Source organism: Columba livia, chromosome 1, assembly GCF_036013475.1.
Source record: "Columba livia isolate bColLiv1 breed racing homer chromosome 1, bColLiv1.pat.W.v2, whole genome shotgun sequence".
Taxonomy (NCBI): domain Eukaryota; kingdom Metazoa; phylum Chordata; class Aves; order Columbiformes; family Columbidae; genus Columba; species Columba livia.
This window is the reverse complement of record NC_088602.1, coordinates 130,077,328-130,105,016: the sequence shown is the minus strand read 5'-3', so window position 1 is coordinate 130,105,016 and position 27,689 is coordinate 130,077,328. Positions and strand designations below refer to the sequence as shown.

Here is a 27,689-nt window from a genome sequence, read left to right as displayed (position 1 = left end):
TCACATAGCCCTTGGAATATTCCTGTGTTTGTTGTCAAAAAGAAATCTGGAAAATTGAGATTATTGCATGACTTAAGAAAAGTTAATGAGGTTATGGCAACTATGGGAGCTCTGCAACCAGGTTTACCTTCTCCAACAATGATCCCAATGCAATGGGAAATTGTTGTAATAGGTTTGAAAGATTGTTTCTTTACTATTCCTTTAGCAGAACAAGATACAGAAAAATTTGCCTTTACTGTTTCATCTGTGAATAATGGAGAGCCAGCAAAAAGGAATCATTGGAAAGTGCTGCCACAAGGGATGAAAAATTCACCTACCATATGTCAGTGGTATGTGGCAAAAGCTCTGAGTCTAGTATGTGCTTTGTTTCCATCAGGGTATTGCTATCATTATATGGATGACATCTTGTTGGCTGCAGCAACACCACAAGAATTAGATGAGATGAAAAATGAGGCATATGAGTCATTGAATCAGTATGGGCTGGTTGTTGCACCTTCTCAGGTGCAACAACAACAGCCATGGCTTTATTTGGGCATGAAAGTTTTAGATCAGACGGTGACACCACAACCCATAAAGTTGCAAGTGAAATTAAAGACACTGAATGACGTACAAAAATTGGCAGGACTGATTAATTGGGTGAGACCATATGTAGGAATCCTCTCTTCTCAGTTGCAACCTTTGTTCGACCTATTGTGAGGAGACACTGACATTTCTGCCCCACGTACTCTGACAGCAGAAACACAGAAGGTAATTGCAGAAATTGAACAAGTAATCAGTAACAAACATGTATGGAGAATTGATTTGACAGTACTTATACAAGCAATTGTTTTAATTGATCAATGCATACCTTTTGCCATGATTGCACAATGGCATGAGAAGTGGGGAGATCCTTTACATATTTTAGAGTGTGTCTTTTTGCCAGCCAAATTTAAAAAGGCAGCCCCAGGCCTTTTTGAACTGGTTGCTCAGGTGATTATTAAAATCAGATCACGTTGCATGGAATTAATGGCAAGAGACTCAGAAATTATTGTGCTTCCTGTACAGAGTCATTATTTCGAATGGTGGCTAATAGTTCTGCGCTACAAGCAGCTATGATGAATTATACGGGTCAAATCAGTTACCATTTGCCCTCACATCCAGTGATTAAATTAGGGAGTCACATGAAATTTTCTCAGAAGCAATTGAATCAATCTAGCCCAGTAAATGGACCTACAGTGTTTACAGACAGATCAGGAAGAACAGGCAAGGCAGCCATTGTTTGGAAGGATGGGTCACAATGGCAGCATCACATAGAATATCAGGAGGGGTCACTGCCAGTGGTTGAACTTAGAGCAATGACCATAGTGGTTTGGGCCTTTCCTGGCCCTGTGAATATTTTAAGAGACTCTGCTTATGTGGCCAGGCTTTTATACAACAGTTGGATAAAGCTGTATTGGGACACGTGTCTAATGAAAAGCTATTTGGTATTTTAAAACTGTTATGGCTAGAAATTCAGAAGCATCGTTATTAATATTATGTCACGCATGTTAAAAGTCATACCATATTGCCAGGCTTCATAGGAGAGGGGAATGTGAAAGCAGATTCTCTATTTTCAGTGGTGGCTTTGGGACCTGTTCCTGATGTTAAGCATAATTTCTATTATCAAGGCTACCGTGCTTTGAGACGACAATTTGGCATCCCAAATTCTGAGGCACATACCATTGTTGCTGCATGCCCTGATTGTCAAGGTCAGCATATTCCTACTTATTATGGCACCAATCCTCATGGCCTTTGAACTCTGCAAATTTGGCAGACTGATGTTACACATATATCTGAATTTGGGCAGTTAAAGAATGTTCATTTCTCTATAGATACCTTAATTGCCACTGCTTATACTGGAGAGACTGCACGAGATGTCATACGCCATTGGCAGCGTGCGTTCTCTTTTTTGGGTGTTCCACAGCAGGTAAAAACAGATATGGTTCAGGATATGTGTCCCACAAAGTTGCTTCATTTCTACAGCTTTGGGTGGTATCTCATGTTACAGGTATTCCCCATTCTCCTACAGGGCAAGGCATTGTGGAGCATGCCCATGGAACACTCAAGCATTTTCTCCAAAAACAAAAAGGGGGAATGTTGGGTGAGCCACCTGATGCACGCTTGGCTAAAGCCATGGATGTTTTAAATTTTTTGCAGGTTTTTGATGATGCCCAGACACCACCCATTCTATGTCATTTTTCCTCTTTAGTGGCTCAGGAGAGAGTGGGTCCAGGGGTAAAAGTGTTGATAAGGGATTTGCCCAAGAGACAATGGATGGGTCCACATGAGTTATTAACCTGGGGGAGAGGCTATGCTTGTGTTTCTACAGATCAAGCGCCGCAATGGTTGCCTGTGCAAAATGTGAAACCTGTGTTGCCTTCCTAATGATGATTGCTGCAGCTGCTGCGTTTTGGATGCCTGCACAGAAAAGACTAACATGTGGATTACTTTAGCAAACATGGCTGGCCACGACTCCGTATGCCTAGCTATGGCATCTCCAGAAAATCTGTTCCACGTGTTTGGTTGGCATCCCCCCTGATGACTACAGCAGCATCACACAATTGTTGCAAAATAGTGATTGGTGCAAAGGCATTGCAACAAACTGTAATAATATCAACATGGCACTTTGAATTAGTTGCCTCCCAGAAGCAGATATTGAACCACAGGAACTGGAATTGCTGGGATCTGTGCCTATGGACACTTGTATCCAACTGGTTTGGGCAAAGTGTCAGAACAATATGCAAGAGCATGAATGGATAAAACTGCAAAATGTTAATGCTACCCTTGGTCACTATAGAAATGAAATTCAGTGGTGTAATGCCTCGCAGAAGAATCCAAGAGGTGCTGTTAACAATGTGGGATGGTGACCCTGAAAACTTCCATATGGTGTATTCTTGATCTGCAGAGATAAAGCCTGGCTAGGAATTCCTTCTAATGCTGTTGAAGGACCGTGTAGTTTGGGACGATTAACTCTCTTAACACCCAATGTATCTATGATAATAGATCACAGAAGAGCAAGACAGGAAAAATGCTTTTTGCATGTATATGAGTCAAAATGTAATGATAATGTAGATCTTTGGGAATCAGGGTTAAGGGTTGTAGGATCTCTTGTACCTGGAGTTGGCACAGCTAAAGCTTTAAATACTTTAGAAAAATTAGGATGCTGGCTAGCTAAGCAACCTAACAGAACTTTTAAGGCTTTAAGTGGACTTTTGTTAGATGTAGATTCTGTAAGACATGCTACACTGCAGAATAGAGCCACAATAGAGTTTTTGTTGTTAGCTCAAGGACATGGGTGTGAAGAATTTGATGGTATGTGCTCTATGAACTTGTCTGATCATTCTGAATCAATTCATAAAAGTATACAATTATGGAAAGAGGGATTACAAAAGTTGCAAGCTGATGATGGATGGGATTGGTTAAATAAATTGTTTAGTGGTTGGGGATTTCCAGTGGTTGTTATCAGTAGTGAAAACGGGACTGATTGTTTTGATGATGGTTGTGATTGTGTTACTAATGTTGCCATGCATGATTTCTCTGCTGCAAAGGGCCCTGCATCAGACAAGGAAGGCAATTTTTTTAGCACAAATACACAAAGGGGGAGTTGTGGGAAACTATGGCAGGTCCATGGATTCCCTGAAAGGGGGTGTGGGAACAGAGAACAGCCTTGAAGATATTAAGGTGTACCCGTGAGAAAGAAGGGAGGTACCCGTGAGAAGGATGGGAGTAAAGGAGTGTCTGAAGATATTAAGGTGTATTCGTGAGAAAGAAGGGAGTTAAAGAGTAATATCGATGACAGCAAAATCAGCCAATGAGATGTTACTGATGTAACTTGTAGCCAATAGTAAAAAGACATGTGAACTGGTAAAGACTATATAAAGTGCACTTGTAGCAATAAATGGTAGATCTATTTACATCTCAGAAGAACTTGGTCTATGTCGCTTGTCCATCTCAAATGCGACATGAAGGGCTGAATGTAATTTTAAGATTCGACCCACAGGCCTTGTGTTTGCCCCTCGGTTATGCGCATTGTGCTCCTTAATCACAAACACTGTCTCAACACAAAAGACATACTGTTTTTTCTCCTTGAAACACAAACATGTATTCGCTTTCCCATCATTAAATTCCCTTCCTTCTGCATCAGTCTTTCTCTTACTGGACATTTTTGAATTCATGAGTGGGACCCTGACTGCTGGTTATAGAATATGTTTTTACAGGTACTATTTTAAAATAACATGCAATTGCTAAAGTTCATGTGTCTGGCTAGTTTAAAAATAAAATAAAATGTTTGCCCAGTTGAAAGTACCTCTTTAAGGGCCCTGCCCCCTCACCCCCCCCAACCCGACTGTGTAATTCTTGTCTTTCAGTGCCCCAAGGCATTTACTAGTGTCAACCATCAGTCTCACCTATTACTCTTCTTGCCCAGGCTCACTGCTTTCCTGTAGCTAGAGCTGCAGCTCCTGCCGTGGAGCATTTCAAGGATAAGGGGGTCATTAGGGGCAGTCAACATGGCTTCACCAAGGGGAAGTCATGCTTGACCAATTTCATAGCCTTTTATGAGGACATAACCAGGTGGATAGATTATGGCAAAACAGTGGATGTGGTCTGTCTTGATTTTAGTAAAGCATTTGACACCATCTGCCACAGCATCCTTGCAGCTAAACTGAGGAAGCGTGGCCTGGATGATCGGGTAGTGAGGTGGACTGTGAACTGGCTGAAGGAAAGAAGCCAGAGAGTCGTGATCAACGGGGCAGAGTCTAGTTGGAGGTCTGTATCTGGGGGAGTGCCTCAAGGGTCGGTACTGGGACCAGTACTATTCAATGACTTGGTTGAGGGAATAGAGTGACTGTCAGCAAGTTTGCTGATGACACCAAACTGGGAGGAGTGGCTGACACGCCAGGAGGCTGTGCTGCCATCCAGCGAGAGCTGGACAGGCTGGAGAGTTGGGCAGTGAAAAATTTAATGAAATATAACAAGAGAAAGTGTAGAGTCTTGCATCTGGGTAGGAACAACCCCAGGTTCCAGTATAAGTTGGGGAATGACCTGTTAGAGAGCAGTGTAGGGAAAAGGGACCTGAGGATCCTGGTGGACAGCAAGATGACCATGAGCCAGCTCTGTGCCCTTGTGGCCAAGAAGGCCAATGGCATCCTGCGGTGTATTAGAGTGGTTAGCTGGTCGAGAGAGGTTCTCCTGCCCATCTACTCTGCCCTGGTGAGACCGCATCTGGAATATTGTGTCCAGTTCTGGGCCCCTCAGTTACAGGACAGGGAACTGCTGGAGAGAGTCCAGCATAGGGCAACAAAGATGATTAAGGGAGTGGAGCATCTCCCTTATGAGGAAAGGCTGAGGGAGCTGGGTCTCTTTAGTTTGGAGAAGAGGAGACTGAGGGGTGACCTCATTAACATTTATAAATATATAAAGGGTGAGTGTCACGAGGATGGAGCCAGGCTCTTCTTGGTGACAACCAACAATAGGACAAGGGGCAATGGGTACAAACTGGAACACAGGAGGTTCCACTTAAATATGAGAAGAAACTTCTTCTCAGTGAGGGTGACAGAGCCTGGACCAGGCTGCCCAGGGAGGTTGTGGCGTCTCCTTCTCTGGAGACATTCAAAACCAGCCTGGACGCTTTCCTGTATAACCTCATCTAGGTGTGCCTGCTCTAGCAGGGAGATTGAACTGGATAATCTTTCGAGGTCCCTTCCAATCCCTAACATTCTGTGAAGACTCCCAGTCACCAACACCTTCACCCTAGCCAGAGCACAGCTCCAGAATGGACACCCTGGCTCCCAGACAGAAGTGGCCAGGACCAAAAGCTGTTCGTGGCCATCCCTTTCCATCGGCAGACCCTTCACAGCCTCACCAACACTGAGGCTCTATGGTTGCTCTACCACCTAATCCTCACCTACCCCCTCATCCTCACCAGAGCCCAGCTCCAAAATGCACACCCACTGCCTAGGGCTCCCGCACAGAAGTCGCCAGGACTGAAAGCTGTTGGTGGCCCTCGCCTTCCCTTGGCAGCTGCTTGTGGGTATCAGCAAAGCCTGGCAAAAGCTGTCAGACACTCTGGAAGGCAGCAGAGACTGCCTGGGCATCAGCAAAGCCTGTCAAAACTGCAGGGATGTGCTGGAAGGCCCCAGGCCAGCTTCCACAAAGCCTGGATAAAGCTTTCAGGCATTCAGGAGGGAAAGCAGGACCCTTTGTGGACACTGACAAAAGCTATCAAATAGTGTTAGGGTTAGGTGATGGGGTTTACACTTAGGTTTAGGGTTAGTCTTTGGTGTAGAGTTAGGGATCAGGGTTTAGGGTTAGGGATTAGGTTAAATTATAAGGTTTGGAGTTAGGGCTAGGGTTAGAAGTTAGGGATAGCATTAGGGTTAGGAATAACATTAGGAGTTAGGATTAGTGGGTTAGGAATATGGTCAGATTTAGAGATTAGGGATTAGAGTTAGTTTTAAGATTAGGGTTAGGGGGTTAGATTTAGTGGTTTAGGTTTAGGGGGTAAGTTTATGATTAGGGTTAGATTTAGGGGGTTAGGGTTAGAGATAGTGTTAGATTTAGGATTAGGGTTGGGTTTTGAAATTAGTTTTAGGGAGTTAGAATAAGTGAAATAGAGTTAGGTAGTTAGATTCAGGGAGTTAGGTTTAGTGTTTAGGGTTATGGGCCAAAGATTAGAATTAGTGGTTATGGTCAGGGTAGGGGTTTGGGTCAGCATTAAAGTTTCACGTTAGGTTTTATGTTAGGATTAGGTTTAGTTTAGAGTAGCATTAGGGGTTACATTAAAGGTTAGGGATAGATTTAAAAGTTTGGGTTGGGATCAGGGGTCTAGTGTTAGGGTCAGGTTTAGGTTTAATGTTAGGGTTAAGGGTTATCTTTAGGGTTTGGGGTTAGAGTTAGGGTTAGTGTTAGCATTTAGGTCTAAGATTAGTGGTAGGTTTAGAGGTTTGGTTTAGGGTTAAGATTAGTGATAGGCTTAGGGGGTTAGGGATATAGGGTTACCATTATGGTTTAGGGTTAGGAATTAGAGTGATTGTTAAAGTTTAGGAATTGAGATTAAGGTTGTGGTTATGAGGTTAGAGTTTGGGGGTTAACAGGTTAGATTTAGGTGGTTAGGTTTATGATTAACATTCAGGGGTTAGGGTTTGTCATAAGGTTTAGAGTTAGGGTCATCTTTAGTGGTTGGTGTTAGGGTTGAGTTTATGGATAGGTTTAGTGGTTAGACGTTAGGATTAGGGATTAGGGTTAGGTTTGCGGGTTAGGGTTTATAGTTAGCATGTTTAGGATTAGGTTTATGTTTTGGAATTGAGTTAGGGTTAGGTGGTTAGAGTAAGAAGGTTAGAGGGTTAGATTTGGGGCATTATGTTTAGAGTTTGTGTTCATGGTTAGGGGCTTGTATTTAGGATTATGGGTCAGGGTTAGGGTTAGCATTAAGGTTTAGGTTTTGGGTTAGATTTAACGGTTAGGATTTAAGGTTAGGGTTAGCTTTAGGGGTTAGATTTAGAATTAGGGTTTAGGGTTTCAGTTAGGGCTAGAGTTAGCTTTAATGTTTAGGGTTTGTCTTCTTTTTAATAGATCATAGAAGTTAATGGCTAATAAGAGATGTAATGGATGTGGTATCAGTCAGCTTTAGCGGATTATTTGCTGTTGTTTCACATACCTTTTTTAGAGGACAATGAGAGTTAGAAACTAGGCATGTTGCTGCACACAGGAACATGTATCTCATCTATAGCAAACAAATTTTTTTCAGCAGAGTTAACCTAGGTACTATGTAGATTCCAGCTGACACACATTATGGTTTAGTAGAAGTCTAAACTGTCATTAAAGACCCTGGGGTTTGAGAAGCCGAGCAGACATGCAAGGGATAAAAATCCAGGAGGAATTACTGGTACTTTGGAAGACAGGCTCATCGAGTAGACATAGGTCCTGACATAAATGAAAGAACTGTTGATATCATTCAGGAGATTCACGGAAAGCAGTTCATGCAACCAGAAATAATCAGATGCACAAACAGAATGGCAAAGAAGCCAAGGAACAGATCAGATGCTGCAAGGTATGATGACTAACAATAAAAATCACTAGCCACTAGGCAGATGTAGGAGGAGCAGATGCCAGTCACACCCACTAACAGTGGTACTCTGCTGCCCTCAGTATGTGATAAACTACAGCATACAGCATCTGATTTAGGAAAGAACTAACAGAAAAAAGCAAAAATAGATACGTAAGTAATTTGAGAAGCACAACAGAAAGAATGAGTGGTTTGATAAGGAAGAGAGTCAGCAGTATTTAATTCAGGAAGATAGGCAAAATGGAGACGTCATGACATTCTAAGGGTGGACAAAGGGACACTGGTGCAGAGTTTGGATGGCAAATCAGTAGTCATGAGGCATGGAACAAGCCCAGATCTGGTGCACCTTTCCTAGAGCTAGTAAAGAATAGACTATCTATCATACTGCTATGGAATAAAAAAAATTAAAAAAACCCAACAATTTAGTGACTTAATAAACACCCTGGTCATCCCAGATGAGTTCACAGTTTTCTGGCCTGAGTTGATACTGCAAGGAAGTCTAGTTCTTGTTTCATGCAGGACTAGCAAAGTCGATGGCCTCTGAGATGCCAGGACTTGAGGCTGATGATGTATCTGTGTCCAGTGACTAGACTTCAAGTTGAAAGAAAGGAGCTGACAGAGCAGAAGACTCTGGGTGCTGTGATTCTTCACAATATTTAAACTGAGTGGCAGAATCTCCAATGATGCAGCAGAGGTGACAGGAATGGAGCTCTAGAAGATGGAGCGCAGCAAGCAGAGGCCTGGTCAGAACAACGGGGTGTGCAAGTCTAGTTACTATGATGTATAACACCAAGAGATTATAAGCATTGCCATTCATATAATATGGCTTAGTGGCCAAGGATGTAGTGACAAAGCCCAAGACTCTGTGTGTGTCCACTGTACTCTAGGCAACTATACCCTGCATTTCTGCAAAGGTTTCTTAAAATTAAAAACTGTAAGAGTGTTCTTGCTGCAAGGTTTTTCCAATGAAATACTTCTGTTGTGCTCCGAGCCAGCAAAAAGTAACAAAATCCAGCTTCCCAGAACACAGGTGAGGGGAGTGGCCACAGAGACTTTCCCAGGAAGAGAAGGGAGTGGGGTCCGGTCACATGGAGGCAAAGAGGAGGGAAACATTCACATAAATATTTGGAGACTTGTGGAGAAAGCAATGCCCTCCCGTCCACAGAACAACTGGAGATTGTTTACAGAGACTTTCTTGTCTCATGAACAGAGGGTATTGTAAGAATAAGGGTAGGGCAAATTTAATACAGAAGCAGAAGTTGGAGTGACTTGGGACAGATAGGAAAAACAAGAACAAAATGCCCATGTGGCACATGAGGACAAGCAAGAGGGTCCGCTGAAAGGAGGGATACCTCTCAAGGTGAGGCACTCGCACCAACAACAGCTTCCAGCACCCTTTCGTTGCTTCCCAGTGAATGCCTCAGCCCAGAACTCAGCAAGGTTAGGGGCGTGTGAGCCTCACCCTCATCTCTCTCTCATAGCTGCAAGTCTCCTCAGCCCCAGACATGGCGAATGCAGTCAGTCACTGACCAGGCTCTTCAGAGGCATGTAGAAAAGGCAGCTCTTGACTCAGTGCTTTAAATCTCAGGACTCCTTCCTCCAAGTCGATGCAACACTAAAGAATGGGAGAGCCAGTTACTTGCAGGACATTTCAGACAGCAATATCATGGTGTCTCTGATCGAGGAAAACCTGCATAACTATCAAATAACACCCCTTTGGATTTGTAGAGGCATTACTGTTCCCCTCCCTGTCCCCCATGCTGCCTCCTTGCTCCTATTCCATTCAATGTATTCCTCTCCAAACCCTTCACAGGGCTATTCCCTTCCCTTCTTCCTAAGACTCCCTCTGAGCTGATGTCTTCACACCACTCAGCCATTCAGCACAACGCTTTTCCTGCTTTATGAGTCTGACATGTGGCAACAAGTACTTGAGAGGCAGGAGCAAGCTTGCCGCAGCCATATTCTGAGTCACCTAGGAGTCAGGCTCAGCAGAACACTAACTCTGAACTGAGCTGGTGAAAGGAGAGGACTCTTTTCACCCAGGTTCAGCTAGGGTTGGACACTAAATGTGATCATACAGCTTCATTTGGCTCAAAGCAATGGCGGAGCTTGTTCGCATCTGCCTTCAAAAGATGACACAGATATAACTTCTGACACAGTGTGCCTTGCCTTTTCTTGTTTCCTCTTCCTGTTTGCAACTTGTATGGTCAGGAATACAAAGAATGGGAGATGTGATAGTATCCTATTGGGTGATTCCTTTCTTAAAACCTTTAAGAAGGACTGAAAAGGAATCAATGACTCAGAGCATACTGCAGCCAGACAGGCAGCTGTGCAACAAGCATTGCAAGTGGCATCCTGCAATATGTGGATGCAAGTATTTCTGATGCTTACAGCAACCAAATCTTGGAGAAATTGTTCAGAGGAGCCCTGCAATAAGCAAGAAGCTGTTCCTTACCTTGAGAGACAACAGAGTCTGGAGACCAATGCAAAACTCCAGCATTTCGTCATCTGGGAAGAGAGAAGAGACTCATCAGGCTAAAGACTATATATACTGCCCCTCTAAAGTGTGTATCTCCTGTAAGAGGATGTGGAATACAAGAGCATCTGTTTCATAAAGTTATATGATTATGGTGTATTCGGTATAAATTAAATAACAAGTATCAAGGAAAGTGGTGGATTAAATGCACAAACATTAACAAACAGATGGTAACAGTGACAATAACAAAGACCAGCACTCTTCTGCCACTGACTGGTGAGTCATTGAAGGAGCTACTTAGGCACAGCCCTGAAGAGGGTCAAAAAGAACTTTGTAGCTGATGAGAGAAAGGCACCATGATTATAATGAGATATTTGAGAGTGTAGGATTTTTTGAAACTTACCATGAGATATGAGAACGAGCTTGTAGGATCATATGAAATTTACTATGGGCTGTGTAGGGGAAAGGCCAAAGGTAGGAGAAGGCAAGTGGCAGGGTAGATTAGGGAACAACAAGGATGGAAAAATGGAGAGGAGGGGGGAAAAGGGGCCAGTGACATGCAATCAGGCTATTGTTCTGTTCACTTTTGTGATCAAACCCTGTGCCTGATGACCACAATCTATGAGATATTAATAAATAATTTTATTAAGGTGTTGGTTTTTTGTTTTTTTTTTTTTACTGTGTAACCTTTCTATCCTACATGTGACTGCTGCAAGTCTTAAGTGTCCACAAGTGTAGAAGATGCCACAGGTTAAGTGGCAAATAGCTCTAGATGTCAGCAACCAGAGGGACTGGCATGTAAAAGAGGTGCCGGTAACTGAAGGGACCACAGGCCATAGGGCTCATAGGTCTGTGTCAGCAACTGGAGGAGAGGACATAGCTCACAAGTGCCAGCAAGCAGAGAGGCCAGTGTGCAAGAGTCTGGGCACCAGTAACTGGGGAAGGGACCATGGGCTGTAGGGCTTGTACACCTGGCTGCCAGCAACTGGAGGGACTGCAACATGTGCTGCAAGGTCTAAATTCCAGTAAATGGACTATGGGTCACAGAGCTTGTAGGTCTAGGTGCCAGCAACTAAAGAGGTCAGCATGCAAGAGACCTCTGGGTACTAGCTCTGACCAGGGTCACAGGGGACTTAGGTTAATAAGCCAGTGACTGAAGAGGACAGGGCATATGTTTGAGTGGTCTAAATGCCACTAATTATAAAAACTTGGGTGTATTTTTGTTTCCTCAGTGAATTTAATCCTATATGCTTGTGGGTTTTTATACGTAATTAGCTAGTAAACTTCAGTCTGGCCTAGCCAGGGAGTAGGAGGAAACCTGCATCTGGAAAGACTGAATGTCTGGGCCAGTGGCTAGGTAAGAGGTCCAGGGTCCAGACATGGATATAAGACAGACCTAGAAGCTGTGCTGTTATTTGAAGACTCTGTTAATATGAGTGTGCTTGTGAATCTAGAGACTAAGTATGAGCTTCTGTTCCGGTCAACCAGAGAAGAGGACCAGGACTGGGCTATATGTTTATGTGAGTGTTGATAAAGACACTGTCTATGTGTGGTAATCTGTGTGGCTGGTCTTGTTTGTGTCCGCTCTGTATGTGCCTCTCTGGAATATATGTTCAGCCTTGCCACTTGGAACATGCATTGGACTGAGCAAGAGCGACCTGCTGGGTCTTAGAGTCATCCATCTGGACTCCAGTAGCAGGGAAGAAGGAATTCCCAGGTCCTGAAGCCTGCAGGGTTCAGCAGCCACCAGTAACATCATCAACACTTCCGATGTCTCCTGGATGCCTGCTTGCCATGTAATCAGTGCCTGTATTTTATAATTTGTTTATGACCACATAAGCAAGAGCACTGTAAGGCAATTCTGCTCCTTCCAGACAGCCATTTCCACATTCCAGCAAAACAGATAGATGCTAGTGGGGTAAATTCACCTCTGCTAGTACTAATACAGACTCTCCATGATGGGCAAGGACAAGTGGAGGGGAAACCAGGGAAGAAGAATGAGCTGGAGTGTTGAAGAGGAGGAAGTTCTTTCTAGATTACTAAGGAAGTGGGAAGAATAAACATGAAAAGAGGGAGCAAGGGAGGCCTTGGAAGATGAAGAGACAGATAAAGGCAAGAGGGTAAAGCTATTAGCTTTAGGGAGAAAGAACAGGGGAAAAAAGGATGACTAAATTGTTTTCAGCATATGCACAGCTTGATGTAAATGCATAACATGCAGCTTTTCTGCTGTTTTCTGGATCTGCTCCAGTGCATTTTGACTTGACCTTTTCTCTTATGGCTCCTTCTTTCAAAGGGTCCTGTCTCAAGACAACAAGGGAGACTCAGTACTCTGGGGCTACCAGGTTCTTCCAGGATTCTCCCTGCAGCAGAGGTAGATCAATACAGAGGGAAACACTCTGGGGAATAAGCTGTATCCTCCGTCGGTTTCCCTGATGACTTTCATCCAGCCCCAGACATAAGTGCCCATTCAATAGGAGAACATGGGGCACCAGAGGACTAATCAAGCAGTCTGGATAATTTTAAGAAAGGTCTATTATAGAAGGAAAAGAGAATTTTCCACATCCTTTGTTAAGACAAAAAAGCACCTAATTTCTCCCCACTTTCAACATCTTCTGTCTTCTCTGTACTCTTCCTATAGCCTGTGCTTTTGGTTGAGGGTGTTCACAGAGCATAATGACCTTGGCCAGCAGTGTAGGTAACCACGTCCCCAACCTCCCACCACATCATGCTTTTCACAAAGAGCCTTTTAAATGCCCTTGGCAGGGCAAGAGGGACACAGAAAATTTGGGGAAGAGGAGGGTCTGGCACTCTCACCTACAACCAGTGCTGAACATAGCACTGTCTCCTGGCCAAATTGTAACTCCATATGTTCTATGTGGCCAACAACGCTGGGGATGGGAAGAGAGAGGTCTCCACTGTCCATGGCAGACACTTCTTCCAGCCTGTGGGACACAAGAGGTGTTATTGTCTCAAGAGGAGGGAAAACAGGACTTCTAACTGATGGCAGTACTTCTTGGTCTCATTGGGAACACACCCACAAAAGGAGGAATCTATTTCATACAACATGTCTGGAGGCAGATTCCACAAGCAAAACCATAAGGCACTGTTAATTTGGGTTCCTCACTGCTGAGGCCAAACATCAGGTGGGCAGGTTTGCCCTGCAGTACACACAGACAGAATGACATAGCTCTGCCTCCTAGTATGCACACAACTCTGTCAGTGCTTCTGACGGTTTGCCCTGTATCCCACCCTCTTCATCATCTTCTAAATAGCCATGTGTACATGCAAAGCTGCTAGTAAATATCACTGGGGCTGGGAATGAGAGTGCCTAGGTTTTTGCTATAGGATTTCTTTTTAGCCACCCCTCCTTTTCTGCTCTGCAAAGACTTACCCCAGCTGGCTTAAACATCTCTTGGAGATGAGATTGGGTAGACACCCAGTGTTAACAGTCGCTTTCAACGCCTGACCTTGGCACTAGAAAAAACAACAACAGATAATTACTGTGGGCTCAAAATTGGCATACCCACTCCTCCAACAGTGTGACAATCCACTAGACTTTTCTGAGACACACAGCCAAAGATGTGGTGTTTTAGGCAGTAGTCAGAAGGCAGGAGAGTCATCCAATACAATGGTGGTCTTCCCAGTGCTCTGCAGACCTCTGCCAAAGGCTGCTTTTTGAATTTGTCTTCTTTAATTTGTATTTAATTACCTAGACACTTATCTGTTATTAGCAACTTTAACTTAGAAGTATTCCAGTCAAGAGATGCATAATTAATGAATTTGTTCAGAAAAGCCACATGGACTTTATTAGCAGAGCAATAATTGATGTGACAAAACCTTCTGAAAGCATATAAGCATGTGCTACAGCCTTTGTAGGTTTCCTCTCTCTATTTCTTCTGGTGTCACAGGCAACAATGTTCCAGGGCTAGATGTCTCTTCTCAGTTAAGCAGCTTCCAGAGGGAGGAGTTTGTGGGAGAAGCAGGAGCACCAGGACATGCATCCCTGAGAAGAGCCTGAATTTAAGGCAGTTCCCAAGATAACTGACACATCCAAGTGTCCTGAATCCAAAAAACCAACCTAATCAAGAGGTGTCTATTTTGTGTGGAGCTTACATTAGGTTCCTAGACAACTCCTTAAGGAAATATGATGACATGAACACTACAACTACAATATTCACAGGTGGTGTCATCTAGCAAAGGGAGAGACTAGATGCCCTGCACCCAAGTCACTTCTACATGATCTGACTGAATAATCCCCAGTGCTTTGACCATTTTGTTTCTTCACCCCTTTGCACTTGAAAGGGAACAGGATGAGGTCCTTAATGGCAGGCCAGAGGTGCTGAGGTAACAGCAGGTCTCATATGTGGTAGAGGTCTGAAAAAATGGGTCATCAAGGACATCAATGAGTTATACTCAGAAAAAAAAAAAAAATAGGAGCAGGACTTAGCAAAGGAACTGAAAACAATGGAGTAACTGTCATCTAGAAAATATGACTTGCACCTAACTATAGTGCCTAACCATATCCCTTCTTGATGGCCTAGTTCTACAAGGTCTTGCACCAACACCCAAAAACCTCCAATCACAGAGTTTCCTGCTTGGGAGGCTCATTTTCCTCCTGCTATCATTTGTATTTTTCCTGTGATTCCTTCTCTTCTATCCACTATGGCACTCAGTGCCATGAGCTACTCAGAAGAAGCAACAGACTTCTCATAGCTTCTCTACCCTTATGCTCATTCCTGATGAGCTTAAATGCTTTGAACACCTTAAGCATGACCATCAGGGACTCAGTGCAGCACCAGTAGGATCAAGGAAAATATCTCACTTTCCTAATTCCTTAACGAAAACTGTTTATGATTATTACATGGGTTTATCATCACAGAGAGCTACATCCTGTATTTCCAATATTTTGTTTTTGAAAACATGCTGCTTGTGAGTTATTATAAAGAGAAAGGAGAAAACATCTCCTGTGAGAAATACTGGGATGCTGCAAACAAACCAGTTGTAGTTTGCGTGCTAATTGCACTCAAGGCAACCTCAGAGAGCACATCCTGGAAACTTCAAATATGATTTGTCTTGGAGCTCTTCCTGTGGTCTAAACTGCATCTGCAGTACATCAGTATAGAAAATGTCATCATTCTGAACGTTTAGATACACCATGTTCCTAGAATGGCTACTTCTCAAGAACTGCAAGACCACTGGAGATCTCCACCTATATTGCTTTACAGAGTTCACCAAGAATCATGTAAGATGCATATATGTGTGTGTCATTTATATTTAAGTAACGTCAGTGGTTTTAGAAGGATAAGCATTCACCTTGTGTGGCCTCATCCAGGAAAAAAAGAGCAGTGCTCAAGCAGCATCTACACAGAAAAGATGCACAGATACCTATTTTCAACAGCTCCTGATTTGGTTATTATACTTTTTCTTCTTTAAAGTCTTATTCATGAAGAATTATGTCTGGTTAGTTAAGAGTCCCATGTGACTGCAAACACTTCTGACTACTTACAACACCAAGTGAGGCATATATTGCTGAATACTTCAGGAAAGTCAAAGCCAAGACAGATATCACAAACTTTTAGCTGCCAGCACTGTGCCTTCCCTATTATGTCATGTGCTTCTTACAATCTCAGTCTTGCTGACTTCTACATTCAATCCAAGGCTGCTCTTTGGCACATATATGGAAATTGCCACAGAACTACAGGGTTGGGAGAACACAAAACTTAACTGACCTGGTATCAGATGGAAGATTCATGAAAGACTACAGACAAACCAGCCCCTAAAAGCTCTCTCTGCCATTCTTTGCACATTCATACATGAATATTTTCCCCATCTCCTTGACAAATGAACAGTCCCATTTCACTGCAGAGCAGGTTGAACTGTTGTCCCATGGTAATGCAGATCACACACATGGTAGAGCTCGTAGGGGACCCAGAGAAGCTGCTGCCTGTTCCCAGAATGCACACCCATTCTCTTGCCCTTTGTTCATGCACGCCTCCTTCCTCTTGGCACAAATCTACTTCAAGCAAGTGAGGGAGCATGCTAGAGCCTCACAGAATGGGAAGAGCTACAAAGCACTCTATTTAGAAACTCTTGACTTTGGTAATACTTCTTTAAGGTCCCTTCCAACCCAAATCATTCTACAAGTCTATGACAAAACACCTGCCATTATGCTTTTAGAGCTCTGTAACATCTGTGCTGTCTGGTCCTCATTGATAAATCAACCTTGCCTAGAAGGACTGTGGCCAGACCGCAGCAAGATAAAGCACATAGTGCAGATACATGCTAAGCATCTACCTCCTCATCCTCTGTACTGTGCTTCATAGAAGAGGCTTTCTTGTGCCTCCTCACTACCTAAGCAGGTATATTAGTCATGAGTGTCAGGTCAGGTATGCTACCACATCTGCCCAGACTGCAACCTGACAACAGTGTTCAGCTGAATCAGCTCTTTCTCATTAACAGACATGGATTCTACTGGGAAAGAGTTAACCATCCCTGTGGCTCACAGAAGCCAGCTGTTCATTGTCTAGCTATAGAAAAGGCATTATATCAGCTCTTCAGAAAGAGAAGACCTGGACTACATACAGCAATTGCTAAGGAATCACTTTGTGAGCAGGCAGACCTGGGATGCATGAGCCCTTAGTATTGTTTTGATCATAAACCTAAACTGTATCACTAGGCAGATTCTTGAGTTTTGTTTCAGAGCAGTCTGGAAAAGTTTTAGGTTAGAAACAGTGATTATTCTGTAGAAAATATTTCATTTCATTTAGTACTAAGCAGCCCTGCACAGTTATGAGCTCCAGCAGCCTCACAAAAGCTATCCACTAATCATTTGTCCAGAGAACTCACCAGGAGAGTCCTTGGTCCAGCATACCACAAATACACAAATACAGTGCAGATTAGGTGAGGAGTACACAGACACCTGATGAGCACTTGCAAGCCTTCTTGGACCAAGAGGACTTTTCATCATGTTGCCCACTCTCATCTCTGCCCCAGAATTTTCAGTCTGTTACTACCACTCACCATTAGTAAATGTCAATTACAGGGAGTTCCGAGAAAGAGAAAGAGGGGAGGGTAATCAGTAAGGGTCACCTTTTATAAAGAGCTTTATTGTCTGATACAGTGTCATTTCAAGAGTCAAGAAGCTGCTTTAACCAACCAAGGTTGATTAATCCCAGGTTGCTTTGACAAAGAGGAAAAGCAGCTTTGGACAGCAGTGGAATCTTTCAGCATTTGTTTCCAAGTCAGTAAGAGACAAGCCCCCCCTCCAAATAACAGCTTGATTTTATGATGCAGATGCCAGCCACGACAAGCTTCCAAAATCAGCCACAAAACCAGGCAATTCTGCTGAAGTGCCATGTGAGCAACCCGCTTAAGTAAATAGCAGGGTGAGTACCTCTGCAGTACAACTATTACAGACTGTGTCTGTCTGTGATCTCTGAAACTTACAAAGGCCTTAGACACAGGCCAACTATAACCTGTCAGAGTGAAAAAAACTGATGGCCTGAGTTGCCCTGTATCACTGAAGTCTACATAGATTCAGCTTTATTTCCCAGTTACGTTCAGTTACTAGTGAGATGATGCATTTATTATCACTTTGAAATTTTCAGAATACTTGCCTGAGTATAAATGGAAGCTTTATGCTGGTGGATGATCTTTTCTTGGGAGCTGCTGTCAGAAAGAAGAGACTTCACTGGGGTCCTGTTCCATTTCTAATAAAAACTACATCATAGTCAAGCAGTTCTCCAAAAGGTACCAGCTCACCTCTCTAGTTAAAATAAACTGGCAGCCTGAGTGCTATTTCCTATCATAGATCTGTTACTTACAGATGAGGCTTTTTGAATTTCACAAATGTGAACATGAAAAGCAGCAAGACTAAAAAGAAGGGAGAGAGAGCTTCCCTTCCTTCAGTGTAAAAAAAATTAAGTGTGACAAACAGTGTCTGGCTCTTAAGGGCAGAAAAAGAAAATGCCTGTGCAGAAGGTACTGAGTTCAGGGAGAGTTAAGTGAAGTGTTAGACCTATTTCCTTGACTGTGATGTTCATTAACCTTCTTCCATGACAGAAAATATAATGTGTGTGACAGTTGGGGTACAGTCCATTGGAAACACAAAAGGGGAAGAAGTAGTGGACTCTGATGCTGAGCTAGCTACTGCCCCTGGGATATGATAATTGTGTCCTTGTTGGATGTACATACCTGCCAAAAAAACACCCTTGGTCACTGAGTTTCCTCTTATACAACAACACAGAGTGGTGACTAAAGAAAAGGAAACACCTTCATTTGCTCAAAAAAAAAAAAAAAAGGTCCAGCTATTTGGAGAAATTACACTGAGAGCCATTCATCCTACTAGTCTGTTTTCACAAGTATAGTTAAGTTAATCTAGCTACATCACAGTCTAAAACCCAGAGTAAGCAATACCTAACTGCATCAGTAAAGCTTGGAAAACAAGCCGGATGGTGGCTTTGTGTAGTACTGAGGCACTTGATCTAAACATTTCAGAAACTTGCTACCAGGCTATGTTCATAAGATAATTAATTATACTAACTGAATTTTTAAAGGTATATGTATTTTTCCTAGAAGTGTAGACTTTACACTAACATGTCATATGTTCTTTTGGACAAGTAACTGAAATAAAAACAGCTTTAAAATGGATATTGTATACCACATTTATAGCTTGGTGAGCCTCATATCTGCATATTACATGCTCTAACCATGAAGCTGTCTTTCATGGGCCACAATTTTGGATGTGCTTTCTTACCTACAGTGGCCAGGGAGAAATGTGTCCTGATGTATAGGAGGATATAAGAAGAAAAAGGAGCTAAAAATACTGCTTCCATCAAGAACCACTAATTCAGAGCACAGTTAGCCACTTTCTTAGGAGGTCCTTTGATGCCTGAGAGAATCAGACCAGATTGGTTCCACTAAGTGTAAATCAACTACGGGCACCCGTCTTAAAGTGATACAGAGACATTCCTTGCTTCTTTATGCATTTATTAAATACCTCGTGTCACAGGAAAGCTGGCCTCCAAAGTAAGGAGATATGATTAAGGTAATTTATCTTCCAATATGGACAATTCGAATCCACATGGCAGAAAGGCTTTCCTCTGTTGGAAGAACTGAATTCAAACTCTAGGACAGGCCATGCAGGAAATCTGTTCTTTCTGTCTGCAGCTGTCTTTGCAATTAATAACTTTGCATGGGCCTTGGGAGCGGGGCAGCTGGAAGTCACTGAGCATTTGCCATCACTATCAAATCAGCAGCACTGTGTTTTTTGCCTTACCTGGCACTGTATTAGCAGGGGTGAAGTTTCTTTTCTCCTATCCTCTCCCTTTTCCATCTCTTCATCCTGGTCTTTTGCCAGCGGAGATTGAACCCATGCAGACTGAACCCTGGTCTCGACCCGCAGCTTGTTCAGATTGCCTTCCAAGAGGCGCCGCTGGACCACACTATGTGGCTGCTGTCTCCATCACAAAGAAAGAGAAATTCCAGCTAAGTATGGAGCTAAGAACAAGAAAGCAGATGCTTGACCCAACTGATCATTCTGATGAAAGACAGGCTTATCCCAAAAAACTTTCTTTAAACCACAAGACTTTTTATGTAGCCACTAAGGTGATGTTGAAATGTTGAGATGCTGTAACAGACAGGTCTCTGGGATGCAATTGTTGAAAGAGAAGAACATGCCTGACACATGCTCTCCTCACACAGCTTCCTTCAGCTAAATATGCAATTGGCAGTCTCATATCTGTTCAGGTACTGCAATATACTGCCTGATGGGTGTGTGCTGACATCCATCCAGGCACACTCACACCTGTGAGAGGTGACAGGGAATGCAGCATTTGTGTGATGTACATTTGGATAAGAAGGCAAGACTCCAGAAATTTTAGGTGTAAAAGCTATTATTTGTAGTGAAGCAGGAAGCTGCCCCTGCATAGGAAACTAAAACTAGCTTCTAATGTTCTTTGGAGTCTGTCTCTGCTTCCCTCCATCAGAAGAGATACTATTTTGACTCCCTTCCTAGCTGGAGGGTCATCTATGAAGCCCTATGCTGTTCACAGCTAGAAGAGAACACCATCAGCCAGATCAATGGCTGAAGGAACTTTACTCCTGCCTCGTGTATCTCATTCATATCTCGTGTATTTTGTATTCCTATTTCCTTTCTTCCGGGCAGAAGGGGAGGAGCACCAAAAGGGACAAAAATTTATGGAAAGCTTCTTATCCTGACATTGCATACACACAGAGGAAAGCGTTCCTTTGGAAAGAAAGCTCTCTTTGTTATTGCCTTGATGCTTTAGTTTTTGCCCAGTGTTTATCCAGTACCTCCAGTCCCTGCACAGCTACTGAGTCAACAATGGGCAGCAGCAATCAAGTAGGTCTGTTGGAGGTAGCTTTGTCCTTTTTCCATGTATTTGGTCCCATGGCCCTTCTCCAGGAGAGCAGGTGCTCAGAGTTGCCAATAGCATTTTCAATAGCAACTGCCTACGTGAATCACAGAATCACAGAATCGACTGGGTTGGAAAAGACCTCAGAGATCATCGAGTCCAACCCTTGGTCCAACTCTAGTCCGTTTACTAGATCATGGCACTAAGTGCCATGTCCAATCTCAGCTTAAAAACCTCCAGGGATGGCGAGTCCACTACCTCCCTGGGCAGGCCTCCCTGTGTGTAGTGAAGATAGGCAATGAATCTACAGGGGCTAATGTGCTACAGCATAAACTGTTTCTTTTATCTTTCTCAAAACAAAATTAAAAAATCAGCTTCCAGATAGTGCAGCATTTTGATACAGGATCTTATCAATGTGCAGGCCAAATATCTGAGCTAGACCAGATGTGCCAGTTAGCTGGGCTGTTATTAACTGTACAGGGGGTGTGCACTTTGCACTAGCTTTATGCCTGATCAAAGGGCTGAGGCCAGGCATGTGTGTAAATCACAACTCGAAGCACACTGACTTGTCAGTTTCGCCAAACAGTTGCAGCAGGAGAGCAGCTATTGTTTGTACCAATTCCATTTTGCGTCTATTTCCCTGTTGCACAAGGATGAGAGTCAAACATTTGCATGCTGCATGAGAGACACTGCAGTAGTTGAAAAAGTGAGGTAAAAATATCCCTCTGTCCCAGGCCTTTTCCCAGCCTACTCTACAGGCCCACAGCTGAGCTGGCTGTTGTATTTCACTCCCTAAATACTCTGAGCACAGTGCCTGTTTGGCTGCCAGCTAACAGCTGGGCCATGGGAAAAGGGCAGGAAACTGACAGCAGGTCTCCAAATTCCCATCCTCTCTCCTGTCTCCTCTCAGAATCTGGCATGCAAAGGACCTTTCCCTCTCCCTGCAAGGTTTCCCATGGAAAGAGCAGGCCCTTTTCAGCTTCTACCTCTGTCTCCTTCTTGTCGCTCAGGCTGTGAAGAGGCCAAGCACTGGTGGGGAGTAGCTGAGCTTTGAACTGTGGAGGCATCTGATTCAAGAGCAGACTTCTGGGGCCCTCCCTGTCTTCTGTCTCACCAGTGAGACAGAGAAGTGGGCACCATTCTCTCTGTTGGGCTGGTAAGAAACAATGAGATGAAGAGGATGGTGAGGGAGGACCTGAAGGGAGTTTTGACCAGCAGCTGGAAGGGAGGCCTTCTCAGGACTCTTAGAAGGGTCAGAGCAGGTTTCCAGTGCAACTGATCACATTCAGGCCCTCCAGTGTGAAATCTCAAGGCCTTGCTATGATTAGTGAAGTATGAGCCGGGGATCTTGATTTTTGGGAGAGAAGACAGATCTTCAGATCTTCTTGGTACTTTCAGAATATTTTAGCTCATGCAGCTATTTTTTCTTTTTAAAAGTGTCATATTTGTAGTTGTTATAGAGCTGGAAATATGAGGTCTCTAATGAAACGTATTATTAGAAATTGTTAGAAACGTGTTGGGCCCATCAAATCCTAGACACTGCTGGATGCACACCCACAATACACATAAAAGAGTGGAAAAAAGTAACAGCCTGACTTTGACTGTGTAAGAAAACTTGTTTTTTTTAATTACACAAGGCCTTGCTCTAATTCTAGGAAATGTGGGGCTGCCACAGCTGGAGTCTCTGACACTGTCAATGGAGACATGCTTTGGGGAATTAATTAAACTTTCATCCCAGTATAAGTGCTATAGGACTCTGGGATGTCTTGCACTCTTTCAAACAATCAACTGTTCCAGCACCACCTCCTGCTGCTGCTTTGATTGCAGCCTTGCATTCCTGTCCTTCAGGAGGGGGGCAGATCAATTTAGGAAACAGATGGAGTATTACATGGGGATGGAAGAGTGCCTGAAAGCGTATTTTGGACTCTAATTTGCAGACCCCAAAACATTACAGCAATTTCACAGTGGCCCATAAGGTTGCAGGGACTTCTGAATCGCTCATGGAAATCTAAGGCCTGGTTCTTCTCTTGCTCCAAGGTAAACCAGCAATTAGATACTCCAGCTACCACATTGACCCCAAGTATGGCACTATGTGTGCGAACTTTGCATAGGTGCCACACTTAATTTTGTGCTTTCTAAAACTAGTGCAAAATTTCCATGGCAGAAAATATGTTATGCTTTATGCATTGCTCTGTGATTAAAATGTTTCGGTCATTCTGCTACAGATCAAACACAAACTATTGCAGTGGTTTTGAGTGACCAAATGCTGTTTGCATGCAAGGAAGTCCCCTACTGAGAATGGCTAATTTGACCAGGAGAGCTACTCATGGCAAGCAATTTGGACGAGGCCTGTCTCATTAGAACAAGGGGCTTCAAAATGCCAGCTTCTGGAGGCAAAGGCTGCCACCTGTACTGAGGAGGACTCCCACAGAGGCCTCTGTTTAGTTATCATTTTGGGGCAGGGTGTGACACTAGTAAATTCCAAAGCAAAGTGGGTAGATAGATGTGTTTCTCTCTGCCTTTGTAGCTGGGCTCAGCAAAAATGCACTGAAAGACTCAGAAGTGGCTCCTCCCTTTTCCCTCCCAAAAGCTATACAAGGAAGAGCCCAGGGGTACCTCTGGCTATGCTCTCCTGAGATGCAATGCTACCAGGGCATGAAGCACCAGTGTTAGCCTGCCAGTCTGAACAATGCCTTCCAGGCACCAGTGTGCCCAGACCTCCTTCCCTGCAGGGAAGAGAGGCCACATTACTAGCTAGCATGACACTTACATGACTCCCCTGTTATACTTCAGACAGAAACTATATTCAGGGCCAGTGGGATGCTCAAGATCTGTCCCTGCTGAAAGCCATGTGTGCAGCTGCAAAGGGCTGGCAAAGCATGAGGTGATAGCTCAGAGTGACTTTGAGGAACCACCCTTGACCCTGCTGAGCCAGGGACTCTCATCAGCAGTTGAGGTGGCTGTGGGAAGGATGGTGGAACAGGAGGGTGCACAAGCACAAGAACATGGCACTAACCCCTCCTCTGTGCAGCGGCGCTGCACCTGAGTGTTTCAGCAAGGGACATAGCTTCGGTTCAGGTCCAGTGCCTGGGCCCTTGCCTATCCCACACATATCTGTCCCTGTGTGCAGCAGCTCTGGCTGCCAGCAGCTGTGGGGCCTGCCATGGGAGCCAGGAAATGATTGGAGGAGATACATGATGAATGGAGGAGATGCATGAGCATCTGTGGTGTTGCTGCAATGGTCTGAGGGTACAGAGGGAAGCACAGGATGCATGGAGGAGGAAGACCTTTTATAACACCCACTGGCACAGCTGAAATAAGTAGTTGTACCCACATCACTGGACAGACCCAAGCCTTCTTTTGGGAAAATGGTTTAGACCTCTGCATCCTTGAGCAGTTAAACTCCACAATGAAGAGGAGTTAGACAGCAAATCTGCCAGAGCAAGGGGGAGATACGTGCAGTTAAGCCGGCAAAAGGTCCTGTGGGAAACGGTTCCCTGCCTTAAGGAAGTCCCTCCAGATGAAATACTGCCCAGGCTCCTGGGAAGGATGCCCTCACCGATGCCTCCTGCTCCATGCCTCCACCAGAAAATGCCCACAGACGTCACTCCTGTTCCTCTTCCCCAAAGGTGTTATCCAAGGGTGCTGGCCACTGCAGCTGCCTGCATGCCTGGCTAGTGGTCCTGCCCTGTGATTGCTCCTCTGGAAATCCAAAGAGTGGGGGGAAAGACAATAATGCAAAAAGGTGACAGGGTCAAACATAAGCATCTTGGAGTTTCATGAACTGTGCTTCCCTCACTGCTAGTCCAGGAAGGAGGCTACTTTTAACCTGGATCATGCAGGAATACATGGGGGCTTTCAGAGATGTCCCACATGGAAACACACATGTCAGATGAACATATTTATGTATCGGGGTGAGTGGAAAGTTGGATCCTGGGGCGTGCTTCTACTTCATGTCTGCCTAACTCTTTGAAGAGTTTGATCCCTATGGGGATGCATAGGAAGATGGATGCAAAAAAATTATTTACCCTTACCCTCACCTGTTCATAGATGATTCTGGAAGGAAGTCTCATTTCTGCTGAACCCATGACCCTTTCACAAAACCTGGCAGCAGTTCCCAACTGGGATGAAGGCTATAAGGAGCCCCCCTCCCAAATGGGGTCCCACTGGACTCACCAGATCCTTGGAGGTGCCAAGCCTTGTCAAGCCATCCAGGGGCAGCAGGTCAGCAGAGTCCTTGTGCACAAACTGGATGGCCTGTTTAAGGCGCCTCTTCTGATGCAAAATAGCTTTGCTTCTGAGCTCCACCTCACACTCCCGTTGTTCCAGGTCAGGAGTACCCTCACTCTGCTTTTCCTCCTGGTCTCCTTTCCCCAGTAGCAGTGAGAAGCTCTTCCTTGAGCTCATGGTGAAGATTCAGACAGAACAGGTCCTTCTTGGTATGCTGGGGTGTTCCCTGCACTTACCTCCTGGTGTTTGCCTTCCTGAGGCTGACTCAGTCTCTGAGCTCCTTTCCTTTTCCCTTCCTCACAGGTCTCCTTCTCTCCCTTTCTCTGCTTCTCTTCCTGCTCTCTTAGTTATAACTCACCCATCTCTGAACTGTCTCTGTGCTTTTTTCTCCTTCTGTCCTCTCCAAACCCTCCGTGTCCCTCTGCTCCTCACCTCTCCCTCTCTGTCCCTTCTCCTGCCCTCACTGCAGCTTTGCCTTCTCCAGTTGGTGGGTCCCTGTGGTAACAGAAAAAGCCCCACATCAGAAACCAGTTTCCATAAATTACAGCAGAGCAGGCAAGATGGTGCGGCTGGAAAAATCCAGCATCCCTGGGGCTGGGGGCTGGACTTACCTCCCTCAGGCTGTGCGCATGCACACAGGCTCAGGCGTGTATGTGTGTACCCTGCCTTCCCCCCCCCCATCCCCGCATAATAGGCTGAGGAGACAGTAAATCTCTCAGTGGCAGGCTGTGCAGTTCAGTGGGGGGGCTTTGACGTATCTCAGTGATTCTATAAATACTGACAACAAAATGGTTTGGTCTAGGAGACGATGAAGTGCCTTAGTAAATGGGAGAGAGCATCTGCCTCAAGGCTCCTGGCAGACATGCCCAGTCTCATTTCTGCAGAGAGTGGCACGCATTTGGAATTGGCTGCACTGAAGGATTTTACTGTGTAGCCTGATCCTGCAGGCCTGGTTTCAGCTTCTGGTCAGGGCAAATTTATTTGGTCTGTCTCTAACCTCATTTTCCCCCCTCTCCATGTAGAGCTGAAGTTACAGGAGCCTAAAATCACTGTCTTGTCAATACCAGTGAACTTGACTCTCTGTTTACAGTAAGAGTATGCTGACATTGCAGCAGCCTGGGATATTTGGACTAGGGAAGACATCTCATCTCTCAGGGGAGAGAGGACATTACAGATCTCACTTTTTTACCTTTCTGCCTCCATCATCCTGTTTGAAACTATAAGTTTCAACTTGAACTGAAGTTAGTTTGATCCCTTTTCACTGCTTAATGCACTGCCCCAGCAAGCAGCAGTTCTGATGTCATATACAGAGGAGAAAACTCAGTTTTACTCAGGTATGAAGCTGAAAACAGCATTACCTTTCCATGAATGTCAGCTGAGGGTAAAACAGCTTTCTTGTATGACATAGAAGAAATAGCAGCAACAGACTATGGATGTTACAGCAAAAGTAGGCTTTCTGTTGCTCCCTTTTTTTTTTCCAGATTAGTAGTATGTAACATTCCAACATTACTGATACCAATTATTTCTATGTTCTAGATTGTATATAAAAATAAAACATTGAGTTTGCAATGTTAGGAAGTAAATCCCATAGTCCATATACAGTCAGCCACTGTGGGTCCTCAGTATGGTCACAGAAGCTACAAGAATGTTGGCCTCAGTGTAAAGCAAACCATGTTGTTTACCCTACACTCCCTGCTAATCATCACAATGTTAGCATTTCTCTTGGTCCTCAAACATTAGAAGAGAAGCTGGTCATTTTTAGAGTCATTCTGAAATTTGAAGAGGTTAACATTTTTGTTCCTAGTATGCTAACTTCTTTACACAAGGAACCATGGTTCCAGCACCAACTTGTAGAACTAGATTTGGCAGGAATGAGGGTAGAAATATATTCTAACTTCTTTTGCACTGCAAGGCTAATCTCCAACATCATAATGCAGGCAGAGTCCCACCAAGAGCTCAGCAGAGCTGCTTTCAACTATCCTTGTCTCTCTGCAAGCCCAATTAAGAAGAGTTTAAATAATGGATATTCCCAGGGAAGCTGTGTTCCCACAGTCTTGTTTTCTTGCCTCTAGGTTGGCATGATTCCTGATTTACACACACTTTTGACCTCTTGTGGCCTCATTGAACATCCTCTAAGTCCTGTTATTGAGTCCTCATAAACCAGTTTCAAATCATGCACCTCTACTCTTACACAGGGCCCTGTTTCCCCTGCTGAAGACTGTGAATACCTCATCAGGCCAGCTTGACAAGGCAGCTCCACTTCTGCTGGCAGCAATGGCAGTGCCGATTTCCTTAAAGCCTCAAAACAGACCTTAAAACTATAAAGTAGAACAGAACATCTTGGGACCAGATGCCCTACAGTCCCTACCTTGAAATCCATGGGCAGAAGTGATGCAAATTCTGATGAGATCATCTCCCACCTTGCATGTGCATGTTGGCATGAAGAGGAGAGAGCGCTCGTGGTTGCCAGTGCCAGTTCCTTCTTGCAGCTAACCACTCTTTGTTGTTTGTTCTTGCCCCACAC

The 27,689-nt window shown here is 44.2% G+C and overlaps 1 protein-coding gene across 2 annotated transcripts; it reads right to left on the bottom strand.

The window, feature by feature from the left end:
• Positions 1-462: 462 nt before the first annotated feature.
• NRIP2 (nuclear receptor interacting protein 2) lies at positions 463-25,764 on the bottom strand. Of its 2 annotated transcripts, XR_010466098.1 has the most exons (7): positions 25,112-25,764; positions 19,837-20,013; positions 13,951-14,033; positions 13,374-13,501; positions 10,539-10,591; positions 9,546-9,698; positions 463-8,823 (listed from the first exon to the last, which is right to left on the bottom strand). XR_010466098.1 is itself a non-coding variant. In XM_065029538.1 (6 exons), exons 1-6 carry the CDS (start codon positions 25,340-25,342, stop codon positions 9,606-9,608), a joined length of 765 nt encoding a protein of 254 aa, XP_064885610.1. In that variant the 5' UTR covers positions 25,343-25,764; the 3' UTR covers positions 463-9,605. The 2 variants fall into 2 exon arrangements, 1 of the variants encoding a protein (XP_064885610.1); XM_065029538.1 differs by having other exon boundaries at positions 463-9,698.
• Between the last annotated feature and the right edge of the window lie 1,925 nt (positions 25,765-27,689).

What these genes read in the sequence shown, in the direction of transcription:
- NRIP2 (XM_065029538.1), bottom strand. Translation starts at nt 25,342, where the DNA reads ATGAGCTCAAGGAAGAGCTTCTCACTGCTACTGGGGAAAGGAGACCAG. An exon ending in TTGGCACCTCCAAGGATCTG is followed by an intron (nt 20,014 to 25,111) that starts GTGAGTCCAGTG and finishes TGATGGAGACAG; the next exon opens with CAGCCACATAGTGTGGTCCA. An exon ending in CCCTGCTAATACAGTGCCAG is followed by an intron (nt 14,034 to 19,836) that starts GTAAGGCAAAAA and finishes TGTTTTTTCTAG; the next exon opens with TGCCAAGGTCAGGCGTTGAA.